This window comes from Sycon ciliatum, chromosome 5 (genome assembly GCF_964019385.1).
Source record: "Sycon ciliatum chromosome 5, ocSycCili1.1, whole genome shotgun sequence".
NCBI lineage: Eukaryota > Metazoa > Porifera > Calcarea > Leucosolenida > Sycettidae > Sycon > Sycon ciliatum.
Genome location: NC_088647.1, coordinates 35,871,955 through 35,894,404, shown reverse-complemented (window position 1 = coordinate 35,894,404; position 22,450 = coordinate 35,871,955). Strand labels below are relative to the sequence as shown.

Genomic DNA, 22,450 nt, shown 5'->3' with positions numbered 1-22,450 from the left:
AGTTACAGTGACGGCGGGCAGGCAGGCAGGCCCTGGCCTGGGCCTGGTGGCGGCAGGCAGGTGCCGGCGGCGGCATGCAGGTGACTAAGTGACGCCAGTGCCGCAGCGCGAGAGGTAGAACTTATTCTGGTGTCGACATTTTGATACTAATTCTGATTTTTTGTTGAGGAGCGTGGCTGCGTCAGCGCGGATGATTTTGACCTTCTCCGCTAAGCACATGCCGCATCTTTTTGAGATGTTGCTGTAGGTCTTTGCTCTGTCGACGATGGACCATCTGATGTCGTACTCTTCACCCTGGTCCTGCAGTGCCCACAGGTGCTTCGACAGCTGCGTGCTTTTGTGGTACTTTTCGTATCTCATGGTCGTGAGGTGGTTGCTATAGCGCGTCTTGAACGGTGTCTCGCAAAGCCCGAAGTACCGCCTCTCGTCACCTGAGCTCCGGGCTGTGACGTTCGCTTGATAGACCACCCTTTCCTGCAAACACTGGCCGTCCAGAGGGCAAGAGGGTTTAGCTCGGCAGTTGCATTCCTCTGCTGGTTTTCGCACGTCGGCCGGGGCTAGCACTTTCTGGTTGTGCCCCCTGATTATGCAGGCCATGTTGGGCATACACGAGCAGCTGACCTTGACCGTATTTTTGTTGAAAATTTTACAAAGAGGTGACGATGCCGGGAAGTGCTTTCGAACCAGCGTCAGGAACCTCTGGCCGATACTGGTAGACACAGATTTGCTGAATGGCGGGTTGTACCAAATTATGTTTCTCTTTCTTTCTCGGCTCTTCTTTGCCTGGCCGCCGTTGTTGAATGTTAGTGCGGCCGGGCATCCGCTGGCTGATAGTGCTTCCCTGTAGGCCGGTGCAGCATTGCTGATGGCCTCTTGGTCGCACGAAATGCTCGACACTCGCTTGTTGATCATTGTCGGCAATTTCTGTATGATTGTCGGCGGGTGGTTCGACTCGGTGTTGATGTATCTCGGTGCGTCGTTCGGTTTTCGGTACGGCTCGTAGCGGCCACTTGCGAGGTTGAAGGTAACGTCAAGGAAGTTGACCGTTCTCTGGTTTGTGCTGATCGTGATTCTCAACCCGGAGTCTCTGAACAGCTTCTTGATGGCTTTGCGTATGGAGTCTGCCAGTAGTATTCTTATATTTATAGTGGAGAAACCAAAACAGGCAGATGCCTAATAACAATGGACCCACTGTGTAGGGTGGAGGAGGGGGAGACATGGCTAATGGTAAATAGTGGCGGCGAAATAGAGCAGTTCCAGCACAGCTACAGACACACACACACACACACACACACAATACATTTTTACTAATTTTTTAGTAATTACTTGAGTCGGAGTTAACGATCTCCCCCCCCCCCCCCCCCCTGAAGTAAAATGAAAACAAACAAATAATTTGAAACTCGGATGTTGAGCCAATAATAAATGTAGAAAGGAAAAGGACACATGGATACGAGTTAACTCTCCATCTCTGTAACCGGATACTATATACAGTCAGAAAGTGCAACAACTAGGCACAAAACTGACAGAGTGCTGAGACTTTCGACGTCCTGACACTTAGCTTCAACACATCTCCGTAGCGCTAACCAACAGCCTTCCAACTCAAACAAACAAATACGTGTATATTCAATTATTCATGTACGCATGCATAGCTATAGCCGACCGTGCACCGTGCTTTCAAACTTACCTGCAGAGCCACTTTGTGGACAAAGTCCACCTGCAGCAGGGAGCTGTGCACACGTTTCTTCGCGAGCAGGTCATTCAGCGCACCATGCTCAGCGATCTCCATAACCAGCTTTTGACCAGCGTCTGACTGGTGGAAGCCGTGCACGCTTACGATACTGGGGTGACGGAGCTCGGCAACGATTCTCAGCTCGTCGCGGAGATTCTCCTCGGCGCTGGACCCCTGTCACAGGAATTGAGAACATTTAGAATGAGCTGAAGCCCATAAGACTTGATCATTGATTTGCACACAGTGTGTTGTGTGTAAATTTAATGCGCGTGGGGGTGGTAGTGGAGGGCTGGGGGGGGGGGGGGGGGGTGTATGGATGTCAGCTAGTTCGGTTGGTGGATGTACGTATGCCAGATAGTGGCTTGGGTCTATTGCCATCAGGCGTGGCAGCCTGAAGGTGTAATGTTGTACAGACCTGCCACCTTGCCGTAAAAGTCCGTAAATAAGTATTTGCTTTCGAATTTAGTGGCCACACTCGTACTAACTTTCGGGCGGGTACTGACTTTCGGGCATGAACTAACTTTCGGACCTGACTTGTGTTTAGTGGAGAAGTCATTTTCATGTAGATGTACATGCCACGTGCTGCATGCACGCACCATACCGGTACTGATTTCGGGCGGTATGTTTATCGGGCTTGACTTGACTTCAACAGACAGAGTCACAAGAATGAGGGGGGGGGGGGTATTTATTTCGGGCAGGTACTTATTTATGGACTTTTACGGAAGTTGATTTCAGAGTCCATACTTTCTGTTCTAAGTATACTGTGACATACTGTAAAAGCCATTATTCTAACGAGGCGCACATAACGATTTCCCAAAATTGACTAGTTTACGTGTACCAAAGGTAACGGTTCTCACTCATTCTCAACGCTCAATAGGGCAGTATATGTATCGATTTCTGTATAACGATTTCTATTTTAACGACAGATTTCTCCTCGTTAACTCGTTAGAGTCAGCACTTTGTACATATATGGCTTTTACAGTGCCTGCTATCCAAAGAGCTATTGGCTGGATTAACTCTGGTGTAATCAATGGTGCTTGTGAAGCCTATATCAGATCCACTCTGATTTAGCCACCCTCACGTTGTAAAAAATATTGGGGCAAGCATGATTTGATTTCCCAGCGATAGATAGGCGCTTCTCGGCACCCCCCATTTCCAGGTCCATGCCGTATCGTTTCGATATATTCATTTCATAAGTAATTATTATGCTCGATTGTAAGTGGCAGCCCCTTTGTTGGGCCTGAAGACAAGTGTAAAAAGGTGTAAGACTTATATTCGGTATAATACGGTATCTTACCAGGCATGATAAGAACTTCTTTGTTGCAACGATCACATCCACTCCCGTGTTTTCGTCGCGCATCTTGTCGCGGGAGACTTCTCCGAAGCCCCCGCCGCCGAGCCGTTTCACCTGGACCAGGCGCTTGCTGCCACTCAGATCCTGTACACCACAACGCCAGGACTCATCCAGCTCTGGCGCCAGATCACGGGGCAGGAAACACGCCTCGGGGTGCTTGCGACTGCAACACCAGGGACTCTCCGCTGAACGTGCTGTAATGACATCAAGCGGCCAGGCGATACGACCATGGCCGCTGCACTGTGGACACACGGCATACTGAAGCCTCTCGGGCTTGTCAAGCTGCCAGTAAGTCAGTGGCATTCGCCACTCGTCGAGCATTGCTAGTATGGTCTCCATCAGGTAGCAGAACATGTGCTGGTAGGGCATGCATGCGGCTGGCGGTGGCGCTCCAGGCAGTGGGCTCCGGTACTCTACCTCCACTCGTATCATGTCCTGTCTGTAGTCTCGGACGCTTGCATCAACATCGGGCCAGTCGGTATTATCCTTCTCGGCACTGTAACGACAGCACTCGACCTGAGTTGTACATTGTAGAGGCATATTCACAACACAGCTACAATAGTCAGGACCGGCACAGCAAGAACCTCTGCATCTGCCAAGTGCACCGTGACAAGTCTGCGGGCTCTTTTTTCGTAAGTTTTCTTTGTGGATTGAGCACTTTCACAAGTCAATGACAACTCCGTTTTGTATTCTACGCCAAATGTACGTATGCTACAGTCCATTCATAAAAAAGATGGGCCCTGGCTCTGTCGAGCTCCCGTATCTGGCTATTTTTCGTTATTTCATCGTACATATACACGTACTTCGAAGTACACAGTACAGTGCTCCGAGATTTGAAATTTGAAAAAAGGGTTAAAAAAGATACCTCGACTGAAGTTCGGACCGCAGAATGTCACTGCTGCAGGCGGAGTGAAACGGCCTGGATTTTGACGGTTTTTCTCAATTCAGTGCTTTTGGGGCAAAACCTGGCCGAAATTCTATTCTTGTTTTAGGGCTTGCTTTTTGGAGTAGATGTAATAGGCTTCAGAAACATAACTGGAAGAGCATTCCATAGGAGTTTGTAGAAAAATTCTGAAAAAAATTCAAGTTTGACCCATTTTTGGCCAAAAGCTAGAAGTCCATCTTTTTATGAATGGACTGTAAAGTGCAAACGAAAATCCGGTGGAACAAAAAGTGATTACGTATCTGCATAACTGCACAGACTGTCACATCTGTAGGTGGACTGCGATATAGTAATGTGGTAGATAATCTCGACCTGTCTTAGGCTTACGGGCGTGAATGCCGCATACCATTCTCCCCAGTGCTGGGCCGGTGGTTAAAGACCACCCTATGCTCGTACAGGCACTTCATGGTGTTATCCTAGTTTGATCAGAGCTGTCTACGATGTATGAATAGATTGATCAGAGCTGTCTACAATGTATGAATAGATTGATCAGAGCTGTCTACAACGTATGAATAGATTGATCAGAGCTGTCTACAACGTATGAATAGATTGATCAGAGCTGTCTACAATGTATGAATACTAGGTGGATACATATAGCTGTTGCTAAGTTACCGTACTTTCTGGAGTATAAGCCCCCCCCCCCCCATTTTTGACCATGAAATACAGACATCTATTCTATTTACCACTGTTAAATTGATCATCGGATTTTAAGCCGTACCCCTCTTTTCTGGGTGAATTTTGAGTGTTCAAAGTGTGGCTCATACTCCGGAAAAATACGGTAGTCGAAAAAACGGTTTTTTTCTAGCAACACACGTGTAGCGGCACTTCACCTTGAAGAGAATCTTGTGTGGCCATTTGACACTGATGCCGGTTTTCCAAAGCTTCGGATTACCGACGGTGCCATCTAGTTTGTCAAACACGCGTGCAAACTGCAGCAGATGGGCGAGAAGCCGCGTGACGAGGGCATGCGACATAGATGGGAGCAGCAAGTAGCGCACGACTTTGCCGTTGCCTTTAAGATTCCGGTCAGTGCCATGGCTGGGAAGGTTTGACGGGATAAAGAGCATCGGCGATTGGCCAACACCACCGCTGCTGGCTCTGGTGTCGGTTGTTCCTGCACGAATGCCTCTGAGCGGCAATGCCATACAGAGTTGCTCCAGCAAATGCATCAGTTGACGGACCAGTGACGCGGCGCCGTGGTCTCCGTCCAGGCAATCCATTGTCTGCAGACTGTACCCAGCCCGCTGTCGGTCAACTTCAGAGTTCCTGTGCCCACACCATAAACCAGATCCAGCAAAACAGAGGTGTACCATAGGAAGGCGCTGGAATGCTGACAAGTCAATTTGAATCATACAACTTACTTTCTAACATCTACATGTCAACGACCGATCATAGAGCACCAAGTCTTGTTGAGTTGAAAATTTGTCGAACACTTGGGAAAATATAATTCACTGTGTTTAAGAGGCTCTTATGACCAAGCCTCGTTGCTACCAATGATTTCATGCCGTTGAGCAAAAGTCAGAAAACTGATAATGCTGATAGAGCAAGTGTAGTACTCATACGGAACACGTCCAGAGATGACATACATGCCATAACACAGCGCTTACGATAGATCATATGCGGTACACGTCTATCGGATGTAAAGGCACACATTCGGACGTCGCTCGTGTTACACTTGCCGCTATCGGCTACTCAGGGATCATGACTGCATATTTCTGTCTTACCCCATGGACATCTCGCCAAGTGCGTGCACGGCAATCCAGTTGCACAAGCGTGCCGGATGCAAGCAGTAATAGGCGTGAAGACCCAGATGCGAGTCCGGCAAGTGCATGACGATGCCCACCTCCTCAAGGAATTGCAACGCCATGTGTAGCTGCACGGGACCCATGAAGGACACACACACACACACATACACACGCACACACACACACACGCACGCACATACATACACACGTGCACGCACACATAACACACAAACACATACACACGCGCACACACACACACACACAACTTAGGCACACAGGCACTTGCAGTGTAGATGTGTACATCCATCATTATGCACCGAACATATCCTACGTGCACAAGACCAGATAAGCAGAACATCGGATATAGATTAACTCACCTCATTGTCTGCTTGCTCTTTGTCCCGTTCAGCTTGCCTGCTCAGCTCATCTGCTTCTTCAGCAGTCCCAACAGGCTGTGTCACGCCGTGTTGCTCCGTGTCAGAATGTCCCCTTCCTTCCAGGCCACTGGTCTTTCTGCGCACCCGCTCAGCAATCTCTCTCACTCTCTTAGTGTCCACCACCATGCAGTCGCGCCAGGATCTGCTCTGGCGCACGAGCATGATCTCGTCGCGCAGGTCGTGGCAGAAGCTCTGCACCTTGGCATGCAGGGCAGCACTGGCGGCACGAGACTCCACGACCGTCTTAAGCACGTCTGCCCACGGGTTGCCAAGCAAGCGTCTCTGTCACCGTAAAATAACCAACACGGTGCGCCCATTTTACAGACGGGAAAAGAACGAAACAACAAATTCACGGTTAGCGTGAGGCTCAGCTGGAGGCCGAGTTTTCAGCATCCGTAGGAACACCACCACCCTTGGGATCAAGACGCAGATGCAGCTCATAAAGCGGTGGGAGGGGAGTAGACTAGACCCGGCAAAGTGGTCAAAGACCAAAAAAGTCCCATTCGCTGCATCCTGCTTCAACAAACACCACACTAGTAACACTATTATCCCGGGCAGGGTGAGCTCGGAATAGGGATTGCTCATCCTTCGACTCAGCAGCAAACCTTCAGTGTACACATGCACTGAACACTGATAAGAGCTAAAAAAGCATCCAGGTTAAGGCCAACACTGTCTGTAACTCTAATTGAAGGTACAATCACAGCAGTTTTAGCCATCACAACTCGTTCTAAGTCTATGACTCTTACCTGGAGAATAGTGTCGACGTTGTAAGCATGGACGAGGCCGTCGGGCAGAATTCGTCTTAGCCGCTCGACATTCTCGCGCACTCGCGTGCCCTCTGCTCGCGCTGACTTCTCCGGAATACCGACAAGCACAACGGGACATCCGGGACTGGACTCAGCCACTGTCTGCAGCCACGGTCGCAATCGCAGCACGTCGTCAGGCTTAGACGCATTAAACATGGCCAGGTATGCTGAGCGCCTGGCCAGGAATCCGTCCTGAAGTGCCTTGTGATCCTGCAGACAGTGAACGTTACGCAGCGCCTTCTGTTAGCGATAATGGCTAACTAGGACAGGATTTCCGTAATGTCCATGTAAGTATATGTGTGTGTGTGTGTGTGAGAGAGAGAGAGAGAGAGAGAGAGAGAGAGAGAGAGAGAGAGAGAGAGAGAGAGAGAGAGGGAGAGAGAGAGAGAGAGAGAGAGAGAGAGAGAGAGGGTGTATGTAATTTGGGGGGGGGGGTGAGTGTATACGTGTGTGTGTGTGTGTGTGTTGGGGGAGGGGGGGGGGGGGTATGGATTGCATTGGAATTGTACTATGATCTCGTGTACATACAATCATATAGGGCTTGAAAGTGCTACGCCACACCAGACCCCGGGTCATGACAATGCACACTTTCAGATTCACTTGGATCCAGTTCTTGTATACACGTTAGCTGGTTTTTCACAGCACAGCCACCGTGACACAGCCACTGGCAGTGACTAGACTGGGCCCTCCCGGTCAGGGACCCACTCCTGGCAGGCCCGTCAGTGGAACCGGTCCGGTTGAACAGGTTAGTGCCGGACCAACTTTGTAGCTACCAATGTATGTTTACTGTGGAGGGGGGCATAATTATGTCCCCCGCCATATTATACCAGGCGCATGCCCCGTATGGGTTCCTGGGTGCCCGGAACCCCCCCCCCCCTTTTTCGCTCAAAATGCAGGATTTTGCTTCATTTTTTGAAAATTTTCCCGGGGGAGGTCCCCGGAACCCCCCGCCCCTTGAAGGGCACCGGCGCACGCGCCTGTATACACAAAGTATGAAAGACTGTGGTACTCCCGGACCAATTGAAAACTGCTTCCGGCGGTTCTGCCTGGCACAGACAAAAATCACACTTGCGTACGACATGAGGGACCCGTGCACCCAACGCGTCCTGCACTTCGCTGGGCAGAGGGGATCTGGAAGTAGTTATTTGTCATTAGATTTTGACACTTGACGTCATCACTTCCCAGCCCCATGATCTATGCGCTGCCTAATCGACATGTAACCTGCTCCACTACCCAAGGCCGGCAGGCCAAATACCCATAGAGGGAAGAGCTTTCCACGTACACTCAACTTTGTGTACAACGACACTCGGCGGTGCATCAGAAAGGTGTTCTTTTTCGCGAAGTGTCGTTATACCAGAAGTCTCATTAGATGTATACAGTGAAACAATAAGAGGACAGAGAACGTGTTTTAACTCCGAGTTTCACGCACTAAACGATCATCAGAAAACAGTAAACTGAGTAAATCTGGTTATATACTCACAAAGCAAAGTGCAAATGGCTGCATCATGGCGCAAATCTAAAAGTTGTGAATGGTGGCAGTGCAAGGCATAAATGACTGCATCATGGGGCAAATCTAAAAGTGCGAATGACATGCAGCAGTGGTGAAAGGTGACAACCACTGGAGCTGGTTGTCCCTTACTTAATTAGGTGATGGCTGTGGATGGTTTGAAGTTCCGAAGGTAGTACTTACTCTCGTGGCGACACTTTGACACAAGCTCACTCCTCTTGTTGAGAGAGAGGTGCTTGTGTGCTTGCACGGTTACCATTTTTTTCTTGGACAGCCTGGAACCTCTCTGTTTTACAGGTCGCTCCCCTGTTCCCAGGGTTGAGCACTCTCCCTGGCTGTTCATACTCGAGGATGCACAACCCAAGACCGACTCATTACTGTTTTCTGATGATCGCTTAGTGCGTGAAACTCGGAGTTAAAACACTTTCTCTGTCCTCTTATTGTTTGAACCAGCTCTGCCTCTCGGCATTGAGCACTCTCTTGAACAGCCTGGAACCTCTCTGTTTTATATGTATACAGTCAGATGGGACTTTGCTCTGGGCAAGGAGATTCTGTCGTTATTCGCGAATTGTCGTTATATCCGCAGTCGTTATTAGCCAAGTTGACTGTAGTCCATAGAGAGAAGGGGGCTATGTTGCAACTCTGAGCTTCATTGTCCACGATGATAGTGAAGAACATGAAACTCGGAGTTGAAACGGACAGTAAAACCTGGTTTAAGCGACCACCCCACGGTGCAAGCAAAAGTGGTGGTTTAGCGTGTGCGCTAAGCCCTGTTAACGAACGTGAAACACCTACCACTCATACTTAGTCTGATGATCATGCATCTGATTATGATGTCATTGCTATACATGCGCATGCGCAGCGCGCGCCACTCTCCCACGCGTGCTTTCCAAATCTTGCTTTAGAGAGAGAGCAAGAGAAAAGAGAGACTCCTTTGTCACATTTGCTTTCCGACGACTTGACTGTTCACTGGTTTGTCCGCCAATATCCCTGATGTGCCAACCAGAAAACAATGTGTTCTGAGCCGGGTGCATGCCTGTATGTGGAGAGTGCGTTAACGGTCGTTAATGGTGGTTTAGCGTGTGCGCTAAGCCCTGTTAACGAACGTGGAACATCTACCACTCATACTTAGTCTGATGATCATGCATCTGATTATGATGTCATTGCTATACATGCGCATGCGCAGCGCGCGCCACTCTCCCACGCATGCATTCCAAATCTTGCTTTAGAGAGAGAGAAGGAGAAAAGAGAGACTCCTTTGTCACTTTTGCTTTCTGACGACTTGACTGTTCACTGGTTTGTCCGTCAGTGTCAATTTCCCCTTCCCTCCCAACCCCATTCGACTGGGGATCACTATCTCTCCGTCACTGTCACCATAATTTCCTCAATAACAGTGTCAGTACAACTCTTGTCAATATACTTATATCGGGTGAGGGCAGTCTATCTCCGCAGCTGGCTCATTTCAATCACTACCGGTCGCAGCTCCTGCCCACGGCAGGCCGACCGTCTCTCGTTCACACTCTGTGTGCTCCAGGTCACAGCTCCTGCGCAGAGCAGGCCGACCTGTCTGTCTCTCTCTCACACACACTATGTGTGCACCGGGTCACAGCTCCTGCGCAGAGCAGGCCGACCTGTCTTTCTCATGCACGCCAGCTGCTCCGCCCAATATCCCTGATATGCCAACCAGAAAACAATGTGTTCTGAGCCGGGTTCATGCCTGTATGTGGAGAGTGCGTTAAAGCCAGGTGGTCTCAAGAACCAGGTCCCACGGTTTCTGTGTAGAACTGTCCGTGCATGGAAAAGCGGTCGTTAAGAGCAGGTGGTCGCTAAACCCAGAGGTCGCTTACACCAGGTTTTACTGTAGTCTTTTTTCTCCTTCCTGACTTGTATATGCATGTCCTCACCATGTGTTAGAATACGGTTAAAAAAATTAATTTAAACTGGGTCAAATACCTTGCTGTCGGAATGAAAGTCCCAGCACTCGATCGTCACTTCCTCTCCGCCTGCATCCTCCTCGCAGATAGTGATCACTTTGCGAACTGGTGGGCTGGCTTTGGAGCGTGATGACAGCGACTTGGCAGAGATGTCATCCTGATGTATGCTGTCACCTTCCTGTTCATTGTGCTCGCCTTTCCTCGGCTTCTTACGCGTGTCCAGGTGTTCCAGAAACGGCCCCTTGACCTGATCCGACGTGGCATTGATGACCAAGCGAACGTTGCTAAACGTCCTGGCATCTGTATTGGCCTCTCGAAGATATCGCTTCATGGACTTTGCAGTACGCTCTGTCGGCAATGGCGGCTCCAGCTGCAAATCGGCCCAGGGGAAAATGAGCAAGTCGTCCAGGTACTGCATATCGCTGGGAAGCTCTCGGATGCCGTTGTTGCCGCTGAGAAAGAGCTCCTGGAGATGTCTCAGGCTTCCGATTTCCTTCGGTACGTGCGACAGCTGATTGTTCTTCAAGCTCACCCAGATCAACTGTGTCCAGTGCTGCGCACCGTTGCTGAGGTCCCAGACGTCAAACTGGTTGTTGTCCAGTGCCAATTTGCTCACGACTTTACTTGCCCAGTCGGCCGGTGCTGGAATCGTACCTGTCAGTTCGTTACTGCTCAAAAGGATAGTCTTCACGTGGGGCAGGTGCCGCACAAAGTCCCAAGTCCCTGCGGTGTTGGTGCCGAGGCGATTGCGGCCGAGATCGATGTGTGCCAACCGATGTAGTTTGGACGCACAGTCAGACGACGGTAACACACTAACAGTGACAGCAAGAAGAAGGAGGAGAAGAAGAAGCGGACAATCGTCATTGAGTGAGTGTGTGTTCTTTCTCGCACCTCACATGAGCCACAATTAGTGCAGGGTTGGCTGCGGACAGCCGTATTGCAAGACAAGAAGAAGAAAGGACAATCGTCATTGAGTAAGTGTGCGTAACGTTACTCAAGCCCTTCCAGTAGCAATTGAGCACACGCCTAGCAGGACATATGGTTAGTGCCTAGAACAGCAGTAGGGTATGAAGATATGTTTTAAAGGGAGCCGAGTGCAGTAATAAACCAGGGTATTAAAGTAGCAACATTTGGCCTCCTACAGATTTTTCCAAAGTGATTTCCGCTATCCATTAGCCATTGTACAATATCTGCCTTCACTGACGAGAGTTTTTATGCGGGCTGCATCCTTACGAAAACTGACCTTATTTAAAAATTCTCAATACATTCAAACATGTGGCAAGTCTCTGCCACCAACATGACACACTGGGCTGCATGCCTAAGCAATATCAGTGTATACCAGTCGGTGACCTAAGCCATAAGAGAGGTTCACTGACTCGTTTGTTTTATACAAACAATTCAATGAGTCGGGTCTGGGCTAGAGTCTCGTGAACAGCTTGTAGATTGGATTTGTTTACACGAGTCCAGGCCGTTTGATTCGTAAGTAGCTCAGAGATCAGACTGCCCCCCCCCCCCCCACCCAAGGAAACACCATGCCAGAACAAGAGGTATGATCTAGAATCCGTCCATGTGTTCCCGTGTTTCTGTTGTTGTCTCTCTGTTGCAGTTTCTGTTGCTGTTGTGTAATGAAAGTCAGTCAACCTTGTTCATGAGTCAGGTGTCACTGAACCTGTTTTCACGCTTCACACCGTTTTAACACGAAGCGAAATTTACTTTGTTTCTTGTACGAGTTCACAACGAGTCACCGAGCCTCCCTGTAAAGTAGTGGCTCGGTTTATCCCAATAGAGAACGGGGCAATTAGTGACAGTTGTTGAGCAATATCCTAAGCATTATTTGGTCACCCTCCGTACCTGATTCTGTTGGACTTCAAGATGAGTTTCTCTAGGCTTCCAAGATTGCTTATGCTGTCATCCAGGGCTTCTAGTTCGTTGCTTCCGAGGTCGAGCTCCTGCAAATACGGCATGGCACCCAGTCCTCGACTGGGTAGGCTGCTAAACTTGCACTTCTGCAAGCACAGCTTCTTCAACGACCTGAACGCCTGGTGGAAATCAACCGGCAGTGCTGACAGGTGGTTTCCGCGAAGATCTAGCTCCTTGAGCCGGCATCTTTCTGGATGCTGGTCATCAGAATTTATAGATTGCGGACTACGAAGTGGAGAGAGTGCAGATGAACTGGTCGAACCAGGCCTTGATTCTGCTGCTGTTGCTCCTGGTGCCCCAGCAGTCTGTGGCATGGTGGCGGCTTGCTCAAAATCAGACTCGAACATCTCATTGTCGCCATAAGCCTGAACGGAATAGCAATCAAACATTGGGGTCGCCCTGGAAATCCCACAGTAGGAGAGATCTGCATGCGTCAGACTGGTTAGATGGACAAGAGCCGAGGGTATCTGTTCCATGCAATTGCCGGACGCGTCGAGCAACCTCAGTTTAGGAAAGGTGCCTTTGAGTCTGCGTGGCAGGTCTTTTAGGTCATTGTTCTGCAGTATGAGTGCCGTGGCAGTGGTGTCGTGCAGGCTGAGGATATTCTCCAAACTTGTGATGTGATTGTCCGACAGGTCAACGCGCACAGGTTTCGACGATGTTCCGGGACTGCCTCTCTGGCCTGCTTGCTTCCGAACGCTAGGTGGCCCGCGTGTCCTGTCGGCGCTGCGCTCCACACCGGGCAACGATTCGGCGGAGCTTGTCGCCGGTGGCGGGCGTGCCACACCAGCCTCTGCACCGCCTTCAGGGCCGTGGATCTGTACGGCAGTCACGCCTGATGGCTGAGTGGACGGATCAATGCTGTCGGTCTGTGACTGTCGGGGAGTGCGTGCCTCATGCTTGCGCTGGTACCATGCCGTATCAGCAACAGGTAGTTTATCAACGCCGCTGAGCACACCACACAGGCTCTCGTCGCGATACAGAAAGTTGTGAGGGAGAGGGTCGGCAGGGGGCAATGGTGACCTGGCACTGCAGCTGGGATCAAAGCGATGTGCGTCCCGGTACCTCTCCGACATGTCACGCACCACACCTCCCCTGCGAGCAGGCCTGCTGTATCTTCGGCCGGCATTCGCCGCCGTAGCGTAGGGCTGTGCGCCTGAGGCATCGGACGTATCTGCATTTGAGGCACGGCTGGCCGGTCGCGACGCCCCCGAGTCGAAGGCGTCACTGGCGCCGGATTCCTCCTCGATGCCTTCCGGCACTGCGAAATGACCAGCCATATAGCCATGCTGCAGTGGGCATGGTGGTCTTGTGCCAGTCCTGCCGCGCACCTCGAGCTGTGTAATATCTGGACGGGTGATCTCCGAATGCTTTTTCAATAGCTCAGCTCCCAGCTCCCGCTTTCGGTCCGCAAACTGGATGAGATTCGACGACGAATCCAGTATCGACTCAAGCCATGTGCTGTGCGGGTTGCAGTTGAGCAAGCCTCTAAAGTTGACCGTGGTCTTGTCAAACGCGTGCTTCTGCCGATAAGCCAGAAGCTGTGAAATGATAGGCTGCGTCGCGGAGCGTTTTCCGGGAACTTCTGCCTTACGCAGAGCCTGCTGCAGTACTTGCTCGATATCACTGGCCACCACGTCTCCAGTCAAGATGGCGCCAACCATCGCACGATCACCGTCTCCATCCAGAACGGCTCGACTCAGAAACGTCCTGCCATCGACCTGCTGATTTGTGTCTGCGGAGAGCTCCTTGACCATCCAGCAGACGTGCTGAGGGTGACGATCTGGATCATAATCTTGCTCCTGAGAGGACAGCGAACTGGAAGAATTTCTCCGACACACTTCCTGACGCCGTTCCTCCATCGCCTCATGCAGCATGGCGTCGACAATCCTGCGCGAATCTGATGAGCCAAGTACCTTCAGGGCGTTGGTTGCGTGCTTCACTAAGCCCTGCATGGCGCGCGCACACACACACACACACGCACACACGCACGCACACACACACACACACACACACACACACACACACACACGCGCGCGAGCGGGCGCGTGCGCGCAGGTGGAACAAAAGGGGGGAGGGGAAGAGAATGGAAGAAAAGATGAATGTATACTTGCAGTTCATTGTGGTGATTCTTTCCTAATTATAGCCATGAGAAAATGTTTTGCATCTTTTAAAACTCTTCAGATACTGTATAGCAGGAAATTTTCGGACGGAATTTATTTTCGTACGATTTCGTACACGGCCTCTTTTGTACTAAAATTAATTCCGTACTAAAATTTGTTCATGTGAAATTATGTACACTATACATGCGTACTGCATGCAAGCACGTGCATTTAGCATGCAGCACTGTACGAAAATAAAATCCGTACGAAAGGTCGAAATTCGGCTTTGTCCGAAAATATTTCCGTCCGAAAATTTCCTGCTATACAGTACATGGGAGGGGGGGGGGTCGGGGTTCCGCGACCCCCCCCCCCCCCCTTGGAAATGTACTGCTGGAAACCATACACATGTACATGTATCACCTATTCAGTTTTGGTTTAGCTGAAACCCCCGTAGAGATCTCTGGATTCTCCCCCTGGAGGAGTCGACAAGTGTATACCACATGTGGCTGTGGTGCCAACAGCGATAATAAGTTTGTGACCATGCCAGCCAACTGTCCATATGCACAAATGCCACTCCGGCGCGCATCACCAAATCACACAAATGCATTTCATTCAGGGCTGTAGGCATTCAAGGGAGCTAAGGTTAACTTCACATTCCTTATTTGGTGTGTGCAAACCTGACGAGAGCAATTTTGCCAAAACGTCAGAATTGACCGTATTAGTGAAACGAGTTCGATGCTATAATTGGAGATTGAATGGGAAAGAACATGTCTGCCCTACATCACTTCCTGTGCCTATAGTGCTTTACATTGTACACGTTGTCCCCCCGTGTGCTCCCCAACGCATTCCCGCTGCACAACTTTTCACTACTTTCACTTTAGCTCATACGTGTACATGTACATCCTTCAAAGCGGTGAACCCCTTGATAGGCGACAAGCCTCTGGGTCATCCTAATAAAGATATTATTATTATTATTATCAACACTTACTGCATCGGTGTCGCTATGCTTGATACCGCAGACCTCGTCCAACAGAGTCTGATGCGTTCCGTACTTGAACAAGGCTTTCTTGATTGCATGGCCATGTTTGGCCACCTCCTTGACCGCACAGTAGGCTTCGATCAGTACGTACAGCTCCCTGTCATCGGGACTGCTCGCTTCCCTGATCGACTTGGCCAGTATGTGTGCCAGCGACTCTCCCACAGGGCTGATGCCAACGTCATCGTGCACACGACCACCAGCACAAGAAGACGGGACGCCATTTTCAGTTCCCGGTGCCTGCTTTTGCCGCTGGAGGATGCCGAGCCGGCGTCGTCGACGAGGCGTTCCAGGAGCCGGCGATGCAGCCGCTGCCGCTATGGCTGTGCTAGCCAGGACCTGCTGCGATGGCTGCGGCATCAGGATCTTCTTGAAGTGCTCACCGCCGTTTCTTGCCAGCAGCGCGATCAGTATCAGTGCCTTTCTCAGCACGTGTCTGTATGGTCGCTCGAAGCGCACCTGCGCAAGTTGGACGACGACTGACAGCATCCCGTGCTCGTTGAGGAGCGCCTTGACAATCGCCTCGCCACTGCTCGACTCCAGTGCTACACAGAGGTACTCCAGCGCTAGCTCGGTGACCTGCTGGTCATCGTCATCCTCGTACAACGCCATGACCTTCATCAGATCTCCAATGGTGTTCGTGAAGATCTGCCACTGCAGACCACGGCGGTAGTCATGGCTGATTTTCCTACCCGGCTTGTCGCCCACACGCACTGTGCAGGCAAGCAGCGACAGTGCACATTTCGTCAGCAGGAGTCGCTCCGTCGACTGACTCTCCACCCCGTAGTCTTTCAGGTATTGGATGGCCAGCTGGTGCACGCTATTGTCACGAACCAGCGGGATGCAGTGCAGCAGCTGTGCCGTGTCATGCTTGGCCAGCTCTTGCAGTAACAATATGCCGTTGCACGCGACCGGACCCAGGCGATAGTATCGCTCCGGTTGCTCTGCCTGGCCCGACGGTCGCCTTTCACCGCCGACAGTAAGTGCCTCCATGACAAGCGGCACCACGTTATCCTTTAACAGAACACTTCGTATGCCGTGGTTGTCATATGCCAGCATGTACAAAGCTCTTAGGCACCAGACAAGCACGTCGATTAGATCCACAATAGGAATGTCGTTTGTTCCTGGCTCTGGCCGGTCAATACACTGAGAAACTGCAAATGCCAGCACACGCTTCAGGATAAGGTGAAGCTCAAGTGGCAGTTTGCTTCGAGATATGTTCTTGCGCAATCTAACGAGCTTGTTGTATTCGGGATCCACTCCGGGATCCACTTCGGCCTTCTCAACCACGACGTCCCACACTCTGCCCTGATAGCGTGTATGGCCCGTTATGACATACGCTATACACTTGCAGCAAAGCACGGCCAGCTTGCAATCGCGCATCCATTCACAGCAATGCTGGTTCATCAGGTTGTAGATGTAGTCCAGCATCTTGTGCACTTCATGTTTGTACTCAAGTCGTGCAGCTCCCGCCTGAATGCAACCAACACACATGCACACACACGCACGCACGCACACACACACACACACACACACACACACACACACACACACACACACACACACACTGTACTTACTTGTACTTGTTGCTCACTGCCAAAACTGGTCACGTGGGTCTCCCCGGGAGAGGGGAGAGAGACTCAAAAGGAATCTTGGAAAGATGACTCAATTGGCTATTGAACCGCCCAACGGCCGACACCCCCTGAAATCCCCAAAACTCGGGGTGGACTTGAAAATGATCCCACTTATGGGCTCACCACACCTCAGTAAGTGGGTGAGGACAAGGTGCAGAAAAGGATTGACGGTATCAGGGCACACACACACACACACACACACACACACACGTTCAGCACCAGACAGCCAATCAAGACAGACATTATGCGTGCCCCGCTCAGAAAGTATTGACCTGCTTTTCGCAATCCACCACGGGAGGCCAGGGGCGTCGGAAGGTATTTTAGTGTGGTACGGCCAGCCATTCATGATTGGAAGTAAAATTTACTCGTGGGGTAGGGGTTGTTGAGCCGACATTCTTGGAAATTTAGAGCCCAGATCAGTGTATTTTATTGATTTACAGGGTACATTGGGCAAATAGTGGTACGGTCAATACCGTAGTAACGTTAACCGTACCGTGTCCGACGCCCCTGGAGACTATCCGAATATAATCATCAATATATCCCAATTTCTTTCACTTCCAGGACTGAAATTCTCAACCGAAAGCACTTTTGCAGAGCAAGTTCTTGGGTCCTACCCATCACCCGTGGTCGTACCGGTAGAATGGCACGCAAGCTATCATTAACGAACTAATAGAGGCACAGTCTGTATATACTTGTGAAGTATACCTAGCAGACTCAGTGGAGGACGTTCAGGTTTGTTGTAACTCTGAGTTTCATGCCGTTAGGCAATCGCAGCACTAAATTTGTATATGCTTGTGACCCTATGTGTTTATAAGCATACTGTTGGGTAGACCCGAGTATCAGATGTCTGATGATTGCCTAACGGCATGAAACTCAGAGTTACAACCAACCTGAACGTCCTCCGCTGAGTCTGCTATGTACTAAGCTCTGTCTCTGACATTGAGCAGTCTCTGCAGCTTGGGGATCAACGGATTTGTGAAGTATAAATGTACATGTGTACGTAAACACCAATCACTGCAACAGTTTATATCCATCTTGATACTGTACACGGCGGTTGGAGTGCCTATCACTGGTTCATTTGTTCACGGCTTACCATTGCTAATCCTTCTAGAACACAAGCCACCAGCTTGGCTGTATCAACATTCTTGGCGTCCGTGTGCTCCGCGAGCTTCGTAACGACCCTGGCCTCAAGCAGAGCGACGTGCACTCCAGCTTCCCAGGTGCTGGCCCGGGTGATGCTGGCAAGGAGCTTGAACAACGACTCAGATACCATTGGCGATGAAGAGCACATGTCGCTCTCGATAATGCCCACCAACTGCGATGCACAACACGGGAAGCATCAGAACATACAAGAATGCAGGTGTTACACGATTTGGCGTTGCACTCGACAATAGATATAGATGATATGCCAAATAACGTGCAACTAGACTTGGGAGGGCATTGCACACCAGTTGCATACAAACTATACTACAATGTGTACATGGTAGGCTCTGAGGTCTGCAGGAGCACAAGCCACAGGTATCTGTACAACTTTGAACTTTGTATGCAACTACTCTGCAATGCCCTCCCCAGTCTAAGTCAGTTGCACGTTATTTGGCATATCATTATATTGGCTGGGTTATTAGCATGCCTTGGTATGCTTGGCTGGGTTATTAGCATGCCTTGGTATGCTGTGCACACGCACACACCCAGCCTACTACCACCTCAAGTGCTATGATGTAGAGTCAACTTTGCGTATAACGACACTCGATGGGGCACTAGAAAAGTGTCCTTATTCGCAAAGTATCCTTATACCCGAAGTGTCATTACATGTATTACAGTTAGGTGGGACTTTGCTCTGGGCACGGAAATTCTGTCGCTATTCGCGAATTGTCGTTATATCCGCAGTCGTTATATCCGCAGTCGTTATTAGCGAAGTTGACTGTATCCAGATAGACACAGTCACCGCAATCACTTGACGTCTGTCAGCGAGTGTGTCGTGCTGCATGACTGTGCATACATGTGTGTTGTGTGTGTTGTGGGTGTTGTGGGTGTGTCGCAAGCACTGCATCAAATCACACAGAGCGTGAAACGCAAGCGTGCTGCACTGTGTCAACGCAACAGAGCTTGAAAACTGCATGTCAGCCAATCATTTTATTATTTTTATTGTGATTCAAGGCCTGTTCTGTGCGCGTGTTTCCGGCGGCCGTGAAACAGTGTCACATGTGTCTCCCTGCGCAACTCCATGCGTGCAGCATTTGATCCCGAGATGTACGCCGGACTAGGCCTCACCCACCTAAGGCTAAAGCCACAAGCGCCGCCTGGCTGCAGCCCGTACCGCACTCCATCATCTAAACGGGTGAACAAATACGCCCAGGTTTCAATTTCTCATGCAAACGGGCTATGGGCGTAGATGCACTGTCTAATTCTCCTGCTCTTGTACTGTAGCGGACATGGAAATCCAGTCGATTGACCGGGGCCGGCGCCCTCAGCGTGTACAGAACGCTGCGTGAAGTGCATGTTGATCCGATGCAACCAGCGCGCTGCAGCGCATAAATGCATGTGTGTACCGCTTATACTCACGACTGCATGGCCGCGCCCTGGCCTGGGGTCGCTAGACGTGCGACCGGATTTCCATGTCCACGACAGTAGTAGTTGAGCACTGTCACGTGGGGTAGTGCCTTTGCTGTTTGCGTTATGCGGAGCTCACTGACCAGTCAGTTTGAGCACTCTGGTAAAGTACGAGAATTTATTTTTCATTACTATCAGGTTCGGCCTCATGTTCTCCATACTGCGCTGATGAGTCCACAAAGGACGAAACAGTTCAGACCTCAGATTGAGCATTATACCGTATGTGTTTTACTGGGGGGGGGGGGGGGTGTTACCGTAGGCATGTGCACACATCATTCTGTCACAGGACCTGCAGGGTCTACACGAGGGTAACATGAAGTGGTTCACAGCGACTAACCTGTGCCACAAAGGTTCCACCATTCTGCTTGACCAGAGCCGCTATTCGTTCATTCCGCGATGCCACAAAACTTTCACCGTCAGGACTGACTGCACTGGCTCCTCCTGGGTGTGGGCCATCACCAACATCATCAGAGGTAACAGCAGCAGCATCACCAGCATCAACAGCAGCATCAACAGCAGCAGCAGCAACAGGAGCACCTGCACCAGCATCACCAGCACCAGCATCAGCACCAGCACAATCAGCCTCAGCATCAGCATCAGCATCAACACCTGTTGTAAACGACCTCCTCTCTGCACCGTTCCCAACGCTACCCTGGACCCACTTCGTCAAACGGTCCAGTGCTTCCGCCAGTTCCTCCTCTGCATTGCCGGCACGAGCCATTGCAGAAGCTGAAATCACAGCTCTCGCTAACTTGTCAAGCTCCGCGTCCGCTAGTGTCGTCGCACCGGAGCCGCCACGAGCCGTGCTTGTGTGGCTGCCCGCTTCGACAGCGGGGAGCACCTTGTCCTGGCTGGCAGACATCGTAATGCAGCAGCTGGATCAGGACCAACTACTGGTAACTAATTACTTACTTACTTTCAGGAAGAGTGCATGCAGGCGCTAAGCATTCTCCAAATAGCTACAGTTCATCAGCTGCCCTCCGAGTTCCGCTTCCAGGTGCAAACTCAGCTGAGCATGCAGTGTGCACGTTGACCCGGATTGTAGCCTAGCGCCTGTACCGTTCTCCTGACCTCAGTCAGTGGACTTGGGGGGTCGCTAGTACAACCAGTACTGCACTGGCAGTGATGAACGCGAAGTCTGGGCATGTGGCAGAAACATCACAAAGTAGAAAGAAAGAGACAAGAGGACAATGTTCGGAAGAAGAAACATCGCAAAGCCAAGCTCCTCTTCGTTGTCATGGCTGACGTGATTGATAGATTTGACGCGTCGTCGGTCCTTGCAAGCTCGTGCTTCTTGGCATGAACCTTCACACAATCATTGCAGTCTTCAGATAACCCAAGCAACAGCGACAGTGTGTTGCCAGTGCCGCTGATCAAGCCATGCAGCCATGCAGCCATGCAGCCATGCAGCCATGCAGCCATGCAGCCATGCACTGCCGCAAAACCACAGTCATGTAGTATGAATAGGGCCTAGGCAACTCACCTGTAGGCTGTAGCTCTTGTCTGATCAGTCTGCGGCGGTTGACGATCGGGAAGGTCCTCGAAGACGAAGACGATGATCAGCCCGTCGGCCCTACATGTAGTAACGTACCGACCAGGCCAAGCGACAAACTGAGCACGGCTGGCTCAGCGCAGAACTTTTCATAGAGCAGAGTTACGCCCCGGCTAGGCCTAGGCCAGGTTTCACCGGGCGGGAAGTGACTCTACCCACACCAGGCGCCACGGTCGGTATCCGCGAAGGGCCATGCATGGACCCGACTGACTGCAAACGCGTCACAGCGAAATAGAATCATCCGAGTGTCGTCATTGGCTTGGTAGTTTGGGGACACCCACAGGGAAAGTTTCCTCCTCACTGCCGGTATGTAGATCAGGATGTCAGGGTATTTGTACTGCCACCGAGAGTCATGTCTGTGACAAGGCATTTGCAATCCATTCTCCAATACCATAGCAAAAGTGCAATGGCTATGATTGCACACACAACCGTCGCAACTGCGCGTGACATGAAGATTGAAGGTATGCCTTTCAATCTCTTGGACCGTCCCTTCATCCTACGCCATGTCGCCACTGACTCATCACTGACTCACCTCACGATTATGGTGCTACTTCGAAGCCTGTAGAGGTTAGACGTATAATAGTAATTATTCCCCTTGTAGTCAAGTGTCATTTTAGTTTAGCATGCTTGTTGTAAGTTGTAGACATTGGGCTGTCATGGCTTGATGTCATAGCTCTGCATGCCCGCACAGCTCAGGTGGACTGGCACAGTTCAGTTGTCAACGGACCTTGTCAATTCTCGGTGCTACAAGACAAAGCAGTACAGGAGTACACGGCATAACTAACACCAGGTTTCGGTCAGCGGGAAGTGCAAGCACTCTGCCGACACTCTTTCTTACTCTTAGTTTAGTTGGCCAGCGTTCACACTCCAGGACTGAGGAGCGACGTGTAACGTTTCTGCGACGTTTTCCTGTAGCTTGCTACCTGCATGTCGACGTGTTGTTCCTCCTCCAGCCACCACCACCTCGCCTTCACATCTTCAGTCACATAACATGTACAGTGAGTGCGCTCACAGCTTTTCTTGACATGTGAAGAGATGTAATAATTATAGCGGGTACATGTATACGTATTCGGCAAGTAACAAAATACCTATAGAGAGGTAAACGGCGAGGCGACAATGACGTTTTCATGCAGCCAACTCA

The 22,450-nt window shown here is 50.6% G+C and overlaps 1 protein-coding gene across 1 annotated transcript in view; it reads right to left on the bottom strand.

The window, feature by feature from the left end:
• The window catches only part of LOC135818515 (uncharacterized), a 31,100-nt gene extending 9,524 nt beyond the window's left edge, over nt 1–21,576 (bottom strand). Inside the window, exons 1-12 of the mRNA XM_065331903.1 lie at nt 21,241–21,576; nt 20,095–20,895; nt 18,241–18,462; nt 15,466–16,986; nt 12,307–14,324; nt 10,475–11,267; nt 6,955–7,224; nt 6,149–6,490; nt 5,751–5,899; nt 4,857–5,292; nt 3,027–3,599; nt 1,685–1,903 (exon numbers count right to left, since the gene is read on the bottom strand). Coding sequence (XP_065187975.1) covers nt 1,685–1,903; nt 3,027–3,599; nt 4,857–5,292; nt 5,751–5,899; nt 6,149–6,490; nt 6,955–7,224; nt 10,475–11,267; nt 12,307–14,324; nt 15,466–16,986; nt 18,241–18,462; nt 20,095–20,619 — 7,068 coding nt within the window. The 5' untranslated portion in view covers nt 20,620–20,895; nt 21,241–21,576. The remainder of the gene's footprint in view (nt 1–1,684; nt 1,904–3,026; nt 3,600–4,856; nt 5,293–5,750; nt 5,900–6,148; nt 6,491–6,954; nt 7,225–10,474; nt 11,268–12,306; nt 14,325–15,465; nt 16,987–18,240; nt 18,463–20,094; nt 20,896–21,240) is intronic.
• Between the last annotated feature and the right edge of the window lie 874 nt (nt 21,577–22,450).